This window comes from Brachyistius frenatus, unplaced genomic scaffold (assembly GCF_029030835.1).
Source record: "Brachyistius frenatus isolate BFR_SWC_R1_liver_20210118 unplaced genomic scaffold, ASM2903083v1 Contig_41, whole genome shotgun sequence".
In the NCBI taxonomy this organism is placed as follows: Eukaryota; Metazoa; Chordata; class Actinopteri; family Embiotocidae; genus Brachyistius; species Brachyistius frenatus.
In genome coordinates, this window is record NW_027210640.1 from 1,267,578 (window position 1) to 1,280,343 (window position 12,766).

A 12,766-nucleotide genomic window follows, 5' to 3' on the forward strand; every position below is an offset into this window, starting at 1 on the left:
GTTGACCTCAAGCACGTCGGGAAATGATTCTGTGAGTGTGTGTGTGTGTGTGTGTGTGTGTGTGTGTGTGTGTGTGTGTGTGTGTGTGTGTGTGTGTGTGTGTGTGTGTGTGTGTGTGTGTGTGTGTGTGTGTGTGTTCAATCACTGTGTATAAATTACATACCATTTAAGCTGTCAGGGGCTCTCCAAGGTGGCGGAGTGTCTGGCTCACTCCCACTCTCTCTGTGATCAGGACCGGCGTGTGTGTGTGTGTGTGTGTGTGTGTGTGTGTGTGTGTGTGTGTGTGTGTGTGTGTGTGTGTGTGTGTGTGTGTGTGTGTGTGTGTGTGTGTGTGTGTGTGTGTGTGTGATGTTTTCCATGTTAGACATTCTGTGTTTGTGTGTGTGAATGGTGAGACAGTCAGCATGTGGCTGTGAGTGTGAGTGTGAGTGTGAGTGTGAGTGTGAGTGTGAGTGTGAGTGTGACTGTGTGTGTGTGTGTGTGTGTGTGTGTGTGTGTGTGTGTGTGTGTGTGTGTGTGTGTGTGTGTGTGTGTGTGTGTGTGTGTGTGTGTGTGTGTGTGTGTGTGTGTGTGTGTGTGTGTGTGTGTGTGTGTGTGTGTGTGTGTGTGTGTGTGTGTGTCTACCCTCTCGGCATCTCTTGCTCAGATCAGTGACAGACATTTTTTGTGACGGAGGTCATTAAAATCACTCCCAAAGCAGCTCAGTGTGTGTGTGTGTGAGTATATGTGTCTTTGTGTGGGTGTCTGCCCATCTTTACCCTCAAACTTGAATCCCCCTCCACGCTCTCTCCACACCCCCTCTTCAATTTTCTTCTTCTGTTCTTTCACTCATCCGTCAAGACATCACGACTTACTCGCTATGTTATCTGACCATTCAGTGTCAATGAACAGGCTAATGTATGTGCATATATTTACATATTGAGTTAAATATTTGGGTTTCTTTAAAAGAACCTTAACAAATACAATAAGACATTAGTCTATAATATTGTGGAATATCAGTATTATTAGTGAGTATTTTTCTGCTGCATACTGTAGAGTCCCAGACGTCCGTTGCACGCTGGGCTCGGCGAGCCTCGTCAGAGTAAGAGGTAATTAAGTATGAATAATTAACACCAGCGCCCCCCAACTGAGAGACAGCAGAGTAGCTTCCCCACGGCAGCAGTCGGCCAGATCACACATGGCCCTGGTAGCAGTCCACTGTGTGCCCAGTTCGTTCATTAGAAATACCCGTGGCAACAGACTCGTTGTGATCCTCACCACAGGATCCTGCACTGAGGGGGGAGGCAAGGGGCATCATGGGTATATTTGTTTCATTAGAAAAAAAAAAAACAGTTTACTTATTATCAGGATTTTCAGCCTTTGGATTTTTAAAAAGACAAAGTTTCTGCTAATGGACAGTTGCATAATCAGAGAGCATTTTTAAAACATGTATTTTGGAAAGTGAGCTGGGATTTTTTTTTTGTTTCAGCCTTTGAGGTGTGTAGTTTGGTAGGCAGAGTTAGCCAGCTGTACAATGATCATTCAGCGGAGTGGTTCATACACGTTTGAGCCTCTGGTCAATGAGTAACACTGCTATCTGTTAGACCTGTGGGGTTTTGGAGTCAACAGGTAAATGTCAAGTGTAATCACCATATGAAAACCTTTGCCCTACTTATAAGTTACAAGTGAGGAGTTCACCTCATTTGTGCATGCATGTATGTGTGTACATATTGTGGACTATCTTATAGTTTTGATAACACATGGAGGATTTAGTCTGAATATTTGACAAAAGTCAACCAGCCAAAGTCTGTCACCTGCTATCGACAAACTAGGTTTACTTTGGTATATAAAACTCTGTTTACTTCATGGATTTATCATTCCGGGTGAAATAATTGTTATATTTATTAATGTAAGTGTGTCAGACATGGTTAGTGCATACTATAGTGCTAATTCTGTCCTCTTCGTTTCTTGTCTCCTTCTTCACCTGTCTTCCTGTCAGCTGTGCGTGCGGACCGCATGCGTGGCGGTCGCAACAAGTTCGGCCCGATGTACAAACGTGACCGGGCCCTCAAGCAGCAGAAGAAGGCACTGATCCGAGCTAATGGACTGAAGATCGAAGCCATGAGCCAGGTGATGCAGGCCGTACCCACTGACCTCACTATCTCCTCAGCCATCCAGAACATCCACTCAGCAGCCTCCAAAGGCCTTCCACTGAGCCACCATGCTGGCCACCACACCAGTCACCACCATCACCACCACCACCATCATCACGCCACTGCCCTGCCCCCCACAGACTACGACCGCAGCCCATTTGTCACTTCGCCAGTCAGCATGGCAATGCCGCCGCATGCCGGCAGCCTGCAGGGCTACCAGGCGGCCTACGGACACTTCCAGGGCACGCGCACCATCAAGTCCGAGTACCCTGACCCGTACACCAGCTCGCCAGAGTCCATCATGGGCTACGCCTACGTCGATGCCTACCAATCAGGCTCGCCACCCAGCTTCCCCCACCTGATCGTAGAGCTGCTAAAGTGTGAGCCGGACGAGCCGCAGGTTCAGGCCAAGATCCTGGCCTACCTACAGCAGGAGCAGGCCAGCCGAGGCAAACACGAGAAGCTCAACACCTTTGGCCTGATGTGCAAGATGGCCGACCAGACTCTCTTCTCCATTGTGGAGTGGGCACGCAGCAGCATTTTCTTCCGTGAACTCAAGGTAGGTGTGCACGGTCCAGTTAAGTCCTGTTTTTTTGTTGTTGTTTTTTTAAATGTGAGCAAACGGTTACTTAATTTGTACTCAATCTTATTTAAACAACTTTATGTTCATAGTTTGGGGTGTGATTCTTACCGGCAATGACAGCACACTATTTAAGCTTTAATTCTATTTGCAGCAACTCCACCGGCCTTCAATAAATCATCCTGCGTTTTGTTCCTGTGCTAAATCTTTCACCGTGTTGTCATCCATAATTGACAACACTTTACACAGTTCGTGAACATCATCTGTTCAATCCTTTATCTTCAGCAGACCTTTAATTTCCTTTTGTATGCTGCGGCTCAACACTAATGCAGAGTGCACACGGCTGTAGGGGGGGAGGGGGGAAGAGGGAGGGAGGGCCTGTCCCACTGCCTGATCAAAATTCAGCAGCCACTTGTATTTACCCTGCGCATGACACGTTTTTTTTTTTTTATGGGTTTTGAAAACTTTGACGCTGAGCTTCGGGCACATTTCATCCCAACACAGCCCGTCTGATGGTTTTTATGTGAACTGAAATCCGTCCGCTTGCAGTATTCCTCAGATCTACGTTAGCGCACACTGTGTGATGACGACTGAGTCACAACGGCAACAAATTGTGTTTCGGTTTTTGCTTTTTGTGATCAACTTTCTTTTGAAGCATTTTCACCAGGTTTACATAATCTGCCACGTCTCTAAAAACAACCAACCTGAGCCTCGTAAACATTGTGTCCTTTGTGACTGGTCATCACAGTCATTTCCAAATGTCCAATGGGAACTGTGCACGAACGCCTCACTGTAAAATGTGATGATTCCCACTCCTATTCATCGCAGAGCCCGAGGGAGAGTCTGTGGTGTGTTTGTGCGCTCGCAGCTTTATTTGCTCTGAGTGAAGGTTAATGTTCGGAGCGACATGAAAGGCATTTGATTAGTCTGTGCTTCACCTGTTTTTCTTCCTCTTGTCTGATTTCTCTGTCTGTTTGTTTAACACCGCATCGCCAAAGGCTCAGCTGCATATTCATGGGCCCGGGCCTGCTGCAAAGTCCCCTCCAAATATGTAATATTATTTAGTTTTCAAAGGGGAAAATAACAAATGAAATAAATGTAATATTAAAAACTGAGCCAATTACAACACAGATAAGAGTCCTTGAAAAACACATGTTGACATTTAGCATGCGCCGTGTTCCCGCTATTGACATTTTTGAGATCTGTATTTGCATTCACCTCATAAGCACAGCACAGCACACACACACACGCACGCACGCACGCACGCACACACACACACACACACACACACACACACACACACACACACACACACACACACACACACACACACACAAAAGCTCATTGTAGGGTGTGGCCACAGCTAATAATTGTGGTTTGCCCATTAACTTTGAATGATCATTTCTGTTGCTTTGTGAAGCCTCTCTATTTGTCACACCCTCATCCTAATTCAATTATCTCACCCACTTGTGTTTGTCACTCCCTGATTTGCCGCTGAATGAGCTGTCATTATGTTTGCCTAATGACTACCAATATTACTGCAGCTTAATCGTAATTGAGCCGAGTGCCTGTTACAAAGGTAGAAAATGACCTGAGCTCAATGCAGGACAAACCTCTTTCTCTGGCCCCAGCCTTTCCCCAAAAAACAACAAAAAAAGCACCTCTCCTGCTTCTAATGCACAGGCCCTGTTAGTGTTCGGGGGAGGTGGGAACTCATTTCACTCATGTGAGGGGGATAATTGAACTTACCCCGCTTCCCCAGTTTTTAAAGAGTCATCTAAAGCACAAGGGGGATTGACAAATAATGTGCTAGCTGTGGCGCCGACAGATTTTCCCACACACTCCGCAGTCCTCTGTTCCTTGTTTGTTTCTCATTAGCAACTATTGGGAGGCCTGCTGAGGCAGATTAGTGTTGGAGATAGTGAGGATAATGTGCAAAACATGAGCTCGCCAAACTGATATTGTGATTTTGATATTGAGCTAGTTTTTAAGGGCTTTTGATTTTAATATTCATATATCTCCCAAATTGTTAGTTACATTTTTTTCACCTGTGCTTTGGATTAGTTAATTATAATAGAGTGTGTGTACTGTGCAGTGTGTGTGTGTGTGTGTGTGTGTGTGCGTGTAAATGTGTTGATATCCTACTCTAGTGCTAGCTTTGTTTGCTACTATGCCGTTCAACACCAAATTAAGTAGAAACACCCACAACCTCTCCACTTTATTATTATTATTTTTTAAATTTTACTGTACTCTATTAATCCCCGAGGGGAAATTATTTCGCTACAGCGGCATCCCCGAGGGGGAGCTGCTGCAACAGGCTGCCACGACCGCAGCGCCAACTAACCTGAGGTGCATGTTTTTGGGTGATGGGAGGAAGCCGGAGAACCCGGAGAGAACCCACGCAAGCACAGGGAGAACATGCAAACTACGCAGAGAGAGGCCCAGGACCGGATTCGAACCCGGAACCTTTTTTGCTGTGAGGTGACAGTGCTAACCACTGCATCACCGTGCCGCCCAATCTCCCTGTGAAAATGCTTTTGTGAATTTGCTTTTGTCTATGTCTTTTGTTTGTGTGTGTGTGTGTGTGTGTGTGTGTGTGTGTGTGTGTGTGTGTGTGTGTGTGTGTGTGTGTGTGTGTGTGTGTGTGTGTGTGTGTGTGCCTGTCTGGGTGGTGTGTGTGTGCTCATACATGCATGCATGCTAATAGTTTTGTATTGCTCAAGTATGACAAACATTGTCAGTGTTGTGGGATTCACCTCCATAGATGCTAAATTACTGAACCGTGCTTCTGCTAAAACAACCGACAAATAGCATCTCAGTGTTTTAGCCTCTGACTGCTAATTCAGTTGAAAATAAGATGTTTTTGAATCTGTGTGACCTTCGACTTCTCGTGCTCACACAGACCTGACTGTTAGACATGAGGTCGAGCCTGAAAGACAGGAAGCGGCGGTAGAATTAAAAGTTTGTCACAGGAGTAGTGTGCCGATGTAGGAAGTTATAAATACACTTTCATCTCACACACACACATACCCACATTAAGACACAGACACCACTCACACATTACGCACAGCCCTCCTCTATTATTAGCTCCGTAAGAACAAAAGAATTTCTCTGGTAATAGAGCCAAGCTGCAAGGGTGTGTTCGCGGCATCTGCCAAAAAAGTGTTTAAAGATTTAGTTTCCATAAGTTGGCCTCGGTCACGGGGATCATAAATATTTAGCCATTAGGAGAACCTTCTAAAGAGAACTCCCTATTCTGCTCCAAAGTGGCACACTGCCTCTTTCCCCCCACCCCCCACCCCCTCCCCTTCCTTCGGGGAATGAGGCATGACGTGAGGAACATTTAAGTCTAACACCTTGTCCGGGTGGGCCCTAGCCGCCAACCTACTTCGGTTTTGATTGGTTTAACACATCGACAATTAGAGTGAGGCCGGTCTGGTGCACTGGTTTTGAAATCAGAGAAACAGTGACGAGATGAGGGAAAGGTCTGGCAGCACTGAGAGCACCTGTGGTCATTTTATAAAGATTTGAAGTGAGTTGAAGACAGGTGCATGTGTGAAAGTGTAGGTATTTGTTCATGCATGTCGTCATATTGGCATCTAGAAATGATTTTAATATGTGTGTGTGTGCTAATTCTATTTCGCCTTTAATATTAGAATTAATACAAGTTTGTGTTTCCCATCATATTAGTGGTGATGCAGCTTTTTTAATGTGTGTATTGATTCTTTCATTGAAAGAATAGATTGTTGCTCATGTGTACAGGACCTTGAGCCTCGGCTGAACTCCTCATAACTGCCACTACTCTCCTCTGAAGAAACGGAAAGTGTTTTAGAGCAGGTTGATGTTTGATGACCATTCTTGACTTTATTCCTGAAAAATGTGCAGTTTGCTGTTTTTTATGAGTATGTTCCAGAAAATATTCTGTTGGATCAGTATATGTTATGATGCAAAATTGTGCTGCTGTGTTTAAAAATGACAACACAAGGGGCAAATGTGTATGTGTCTCGGTGACATTTGCGAGCAGAGCTGGTACTCTGCCATCCCTCCCTCCCTCGTCCTCCCCTGTCCTGCCATGAACCCCTCTGCCCGCCCTGCTGGCTGTATGTCAAACCAAAGCAGCAATCCATTAAAGGATGCTTTCACGTTCGTTAAAGAGAGCTAGTGGCAGTGCTCAGTCTTGAGTTTTTGCATGAATATTGTTGCTTGGTGCTGCTGCATTTCACAGATTCAGCTTCCTAATTGATAGTCGCCTCAGTAAATCACAAGTTAGTGCAGCCCAATGAAGGCAGTGTCTGCAGGTATTTCTTGATTTAAGTAAAGAAAAGAAGAAGGAGCAGATATGCACTAATGTCGGAGAGCATTTTAGGAAATTCTCTGATTGAAGCAAGATGAGGGTGTTGGGAGAGAACACTTCATGGACAACGTTTAAATATATAACAAAACATTCTGTCCTACTTATACATCTTAAAGACACCTCGTCTAATGTTCTTGCTTGTACTCAGTATGAGAATACTTTAACTGAGTGTTTGCATGTGTATTTGCACTGTGTGTGTGTGTGTGTGTGTGTGTGTGTGTGTGTGTGTGTGTGTGTGTGTGTGTGTGTGTGTGTGTGTGTGTGTGTGTGTGTGTGTGTGTGTGTGTGTGTGTGTGTGTGTGTGTGTGTTGGTGACTCATCTGTAGCTGTGGCTGGTCCGGTGCTCCTTCTCCTCCATTGTTCCAGCTTTGGGATGGCTAGCCTGACTCCTCCCACAAACACAATGGGAAGGAGAGTTTAGCGGGGCGATCGGGACTATTGGTGATTCATATGTTTATATCTTGTAACTATACTTCCCTTTCACCACAGACACCCCACCCTCTTTCCTCTCTACACTCTTCAAAAACAAAGACGTGTGTCTGGTGTCGGCACGACAAGCACTTTCGTGTACCTTGTCAACACATACCATACAGAAGTTAATAATTAATGGAAAACACCACAGCAGACAATACTTTTAAATAACCAAATGTACTCTAAAAAAAAGCTGTTGCAGTTCAGCCATATCAAAGTATAGAAAAAAAACACAATGTATCATCAATAATAATCATCATATGTTATTTTCTGATGAACATGTTTTTTTTGTGCCATGTTAACATTATGTTTTACTGTCACTGCTTCAGGTGGTGAATTTCTATTCTCTCCATAATGCCCTTCAATAACACTCAAAAAAGGAGATATTATGTTGTTGGATTTAATGAAACATGGATATATTTGTCATGTATATCTCCTTTCAAATAGATTTTCCAACTCTACATTTACAGCAACTCTACATTTACAGCGTTGACCTTTCCCCAAAAGGAAACTGCAAACATTGCCATACCGACTGGTCCAACATTCATGATTAGGGAGCAAAAACATATTTTTTTCCCCCGTCTACTTTGGCCAATGAATGTTATGTTATTGACAGAGAGAGTTTTTGGGAAGGCTGCCAGTGCCAAAGTACAGTATGTGTCAACTTACTGTCAACAAAAAGGTCTGACAAAACCATTCTGAGTTGGTTGGCTGTATAAAGTCACAAAAAAAAACCTGGAGATAGATTTTAAATCACAGCTCCATTGCAGAAACAACAAAGACATTTAACAGAAATGATTACACGTGCCAACATATAAAACAGAAGCAGCGTTTGCAAGATGTGGCAAGAATACTAGAAAACAATAGTTACTTACTATTATAAGTTATCAGTTTTGTCATTTACAAATTACAATGCAGCCTCCAAACGGACTCCAGAATGGGGCCAATCGTATCATTCCCAAGTGCAAATTGACATAATTTAAGGTTATTTGGCAAAATCGAAATGTCTCAAATAGAATCTGAACTAAAATTGTTCAATAACGAGGTGAGAGTGGTATTTTCATTTAAAAGACAGCATTATTAACACTAAACACTGTGTATCCGTTTATTTAGTCCATGCACCTGATAAAAATGAAGCAGGGAGTAAAGTACCCGTGACGTTTTCAAAATGTAGCTTCACTGTTTATTTTAGTCGTCCAGGGACAGTTGTTTGGGGGGAATCCAGACAGGTTTTTGTGCTTCTCTGCCTCCTTCTTTTTTCTTTTTTTTTTCTGTTTTGCTTTGCTCTGAATGTAGCAGGAATGGCAAAAGCAGAACTGAGGGCCATTATGTTGAGGAGGAACTGTATTAGAAGTCTTGTTCCCTGGGAAAGCTCCCAGCTGAGATGGGACCGCCATATTGGATAAACAGATGGCGAGTGAGAGGAAAGGACAGGCGAAGAGAACAGAGGTGAAACAAAGAGGGGAGATGAGATGAAAGAGAGATGAGTAGAGGAGGAATGTCAAGAGAGTGTAGGGGATAGGGAAGGAGAAGGAGAGGGGATAACAAAGAGGAAAGAGAGGAGAGGGAGAGGTCATCTCCCATGTCTCTCTTGTCACATTTGCTCTCAGCTGTCAATTTCCTATCAAATATTGGCAGAAATGCAACAGTTTTAAAATTTTGTAGGACAACGGTGTCTTGCTCAAGGGCATTTTAATAAGAATACTGATTAGCACATTGGCTGAAATATTTTGAAAAATATAAAGAAATTCAAATTCATTTAAAAAAAAAAACCAACAACATTTAATTAAAAATTTTCAAGGGTTGTTAATCTTATGATTATATTTACAAACTCACACGTCAACCTTTCATACTACCTTTGTGTTGTTTGAAAATGAAAGAGAAGAACACAAAGTGTTGAAATTTCTAGAATAATATGAATTCGGTTAAATTGGACATTGAATAAATTTTGATACAGCTCAATTTAAAATTAACATATACAAAAATTATAAATTTATGTTAAAGAGTCCCCCATCCGGTAGTCGGACATTTTTGGACAGCTCTTCTTTATTCAGTTCACTTGAGTTTAGTTTTACTGTCATTAATTTTCCTCCAACGCAAATTTCAAAAGGTCTTTAAACACGCAGAAAATATAAAGAAATCCACAACAACCTCAAAAACAAGACAGGCATTTTCAAGCAGTAGAATTATTTACACCACCGACTCTTCTCCACTAGTTTATTGGACTCCTCTAAGCGGCTGCACGTCAGTCAATCACGCTGCATGACAGATCCCGGGGGTGGGAGAGGAGGGGGGCTGATGTTCACATCTCACACCTGAATATTCTCCACTTATAGATTTACCCGAGTGAATAATGTAAGGTCCTCTGATGCGCCCCACTCTACGCTGCTGCATAACCCCCCCCCCAACCCCCCTCTAACCTCCCTCCTTTCCATCTCCATCCATAAATATTGCATGAATTTACTTTGGTGAAATTACACTTACACTACCTACCTGCCCAGTTCAGACTGGAGGGTCTTTTTTTACAGTCTTGGTTATCCTCCTTCTGCACACACACACACACACACACACACACACACACACACACACACACACACACACACACACACACACACACACACACACACACACACACACACACACACACACACACACACACACACACACACACACACACACACACACACACACACACACCCCACACGCAGTCGTCCACACTCACACCATTTTTTCCATGACCTATCCAGGAGCAGTTTAATTTTCAAGGTGCATGTTTGGGTGTGTGTATAAGTATGTGTGTGTGTGTGTGTGTGTGTGTGTGTGTGTGTGTGTGTGTGTGTGTGTGTGTGTGTGTGTGTGTGTGTGTGTGTGTGTGTGTGTGTGTGTGTGTGTGTGTGTGTGTGTGTGTGTTGGGAACAGAGGGGGGTGCATTGCCCCTGCTCTGTGTTGACCGGTGATTGCACCTTTTCTTTTTTTCTTCACACCCCATAACTGAGTGGAAATTAATAAGCCGTTTTAGGCGTGATCTGTGAACCCTGGGAAGTGGTATATCTATACCACCCTCCACACACACACACACACACACACACACACACACACACACACACACACACACACACACACACACACACACACACAGATTCAGAGGCTGCAATGTCTGTCTTGTCACAGAGGTCAACGGTCCCCCCTTCAACAACCTCCCCTCCCGACACCCCAATCCTGACAAACTGCGAGCGTGATGGGGTTGGCGGCCGCACGCAGTTGGCAGAGATTTGTAACTGTGTCCCTGGTCCATTGCATTTGAATTATTCTGCAGGTTGTGCTCCCCCCCAACACACACTCGCACCTCATAGCATGCTCGCTTTACATTGGATGGGGAGAAAGAAGGAGTAGAGAAGGACATGAAGAGAAGGAGGGATGAAGGAAAGTATGGAGAGAAAAAGAGGAGATGAGGGGCTTAAATGAGTTACAGATAGACAGAGAGAGAGAAGCGAGGCAAATACTGTGACAAGACATTGAAACCGAGCAGCAGCAGAGAGAAAGAAAGCCAGAGTGAATGATTTAGAGTGAGAAAAGACTTGGTGACCATGAGAGAAAGAGAGGACAAACTCACAGATGGAGTTGGAGACAGAGAGATATACCGAATGAAGATGGAGACAGAAAAATAAAAATAATTGACCAGGAAAGAAAAGAGCGAAACAGAGAGAGAAGAGAGGGAGAGAATATGAGAGAAGGATAATGAAGGACGACCAGAGAAGGACAGAGAGGGGGGAATAAGGAGGGGGTTAAATGGGAAGATGAACAAGGGACTGTGAGAGGTAACGACCAAGGGCAAGAGGAGGAGGAGAGGGGGCATAGTGAAGGACAACAGGGGAGGGTGAAAAGAGGACCGGTAGGTTGGCGGGGTAGGGTGGGGGTGAAAGGGGGGAACAGGTGGAAGGTTAATGGGCCTGGAGCGGATCCACCAGACGCTCTTGGGCTTGATATATGGGCCCTGGGCCTGGCGCGGGGCGTAAGCTTTCAAAGATATATTATTTCATTTGAGGAGCAGCACCATTCTGGCCGACAACCCTCCCACCCCACTCAGCCTCACCCTCGCTTCCACCAACACCCCCCACAGCCCAGCATTTGTCCAGTGATAGATGACACACACCCGCACCCCACCAACCCATCCACCCCAACACACACACACATGCACAAATACACATGCAGTATTGTCAACCCCCCCCAACACACACTCCCGTCGCTCCTGTACAGACTTCTGTTGTTGTAGTCAGGAGACAGATGCAATTTTCACTTATTTTAGCTTATTGGCCATATCGATTTGTCTATTAGACTGTCAGTGTGTTTCTTTCTTTCTTTCTTTCTTTCTTTCTTTCTTTCTTTCTTTCTTTCTTTCTTTCTTTCTTTCTTTCTTTCTTTCTTTCTTTCTTTCTTTCTTTCTTTCTTTCTTTCTTTCTTTCTTTCTTTCTTTCTTTCTTTCTTTCTTTCTTTCTTTCTTTCTTTCTTTCTTTCTTTCTTTCTTTCCTTCTGTCTCTCTTTCCTTTACAACCCCCCCCTCCCCCCTGCCGTGAGTCTTTCTCCCCAGGCTGCAGGCAGGTCTTATGGCTGTGTTTTTTTAAGTTGCTATTTTAGTGGTAACAATATCTGTTTGATCAGTAGCTCTGGGTAGGAGCAGGAGTTTGGGGGATACTTATGGGAGGGAGAGGGTGGTGGAGGTTCACAAAGGCCTCTTTTCATTCATAAATTATTGACCGTCACGCAAGACATCACTCTCTCTTTTTCATAAATACTGTAAAACGGCCCGCCTGAATTTTTTTTTCAATGCTACAATACAAAATGGGAAAAGTCGATTTTTGGATGCGCGTATGGTCAGTCAAAAAAAAAAAAAAAGAGCATAAATCAGACATTAGAGGCAGTTCTTTACCTGGAAGGCTACAGGTTGGACCTCTTGCATGTCTTCCTCTCATTGAAGCGCCCCTCAGCGAGACACTGAAACTGAAACACTATTCCAAAAGGTACCATAAGTGAGACATGCACATACAAGTACAATACTGTACTGTATGTGTCTCAGAAGGTCAGTGGCAATTTCTTACTCTACCATGAGCACTGTGACAAAATAAAAATTGCAGACATGTATTTAGTTTGAAGCTCTTATTTCCCTACATCACTCTTTCTTTCCTGGCAAAGCCAGAGTCTGCATTTTCCGATAGCCTCTGCCATGCTGTT

At 44.0% G+C, this 12,766-nt stretch overlaps 1 protein-coding gene across 1 annotated transcript in view; it reads left to right on the forward strand.

The window, feature by feature from the left end:
• The window catches only part of nr5a2 (nuclear receptor subfamily 5, group A, member 2), a 75,130-nt gene that overhangs the window by 14,333 nt on the left and 48,031 nt on the right, over window positions 1-12,766 (forward strand). Inside the window, exon 4 of the mRNA XM_069702297.1 lies at window positions 1,979-2,691. Coding sequence (XP_069558398.1) covers window positions 1,979-2,691 — 713 coding nt within the window. The remainder of the gene's footprint in view (window positions 1-1,978; window positions 2,692-12,766) is intronic.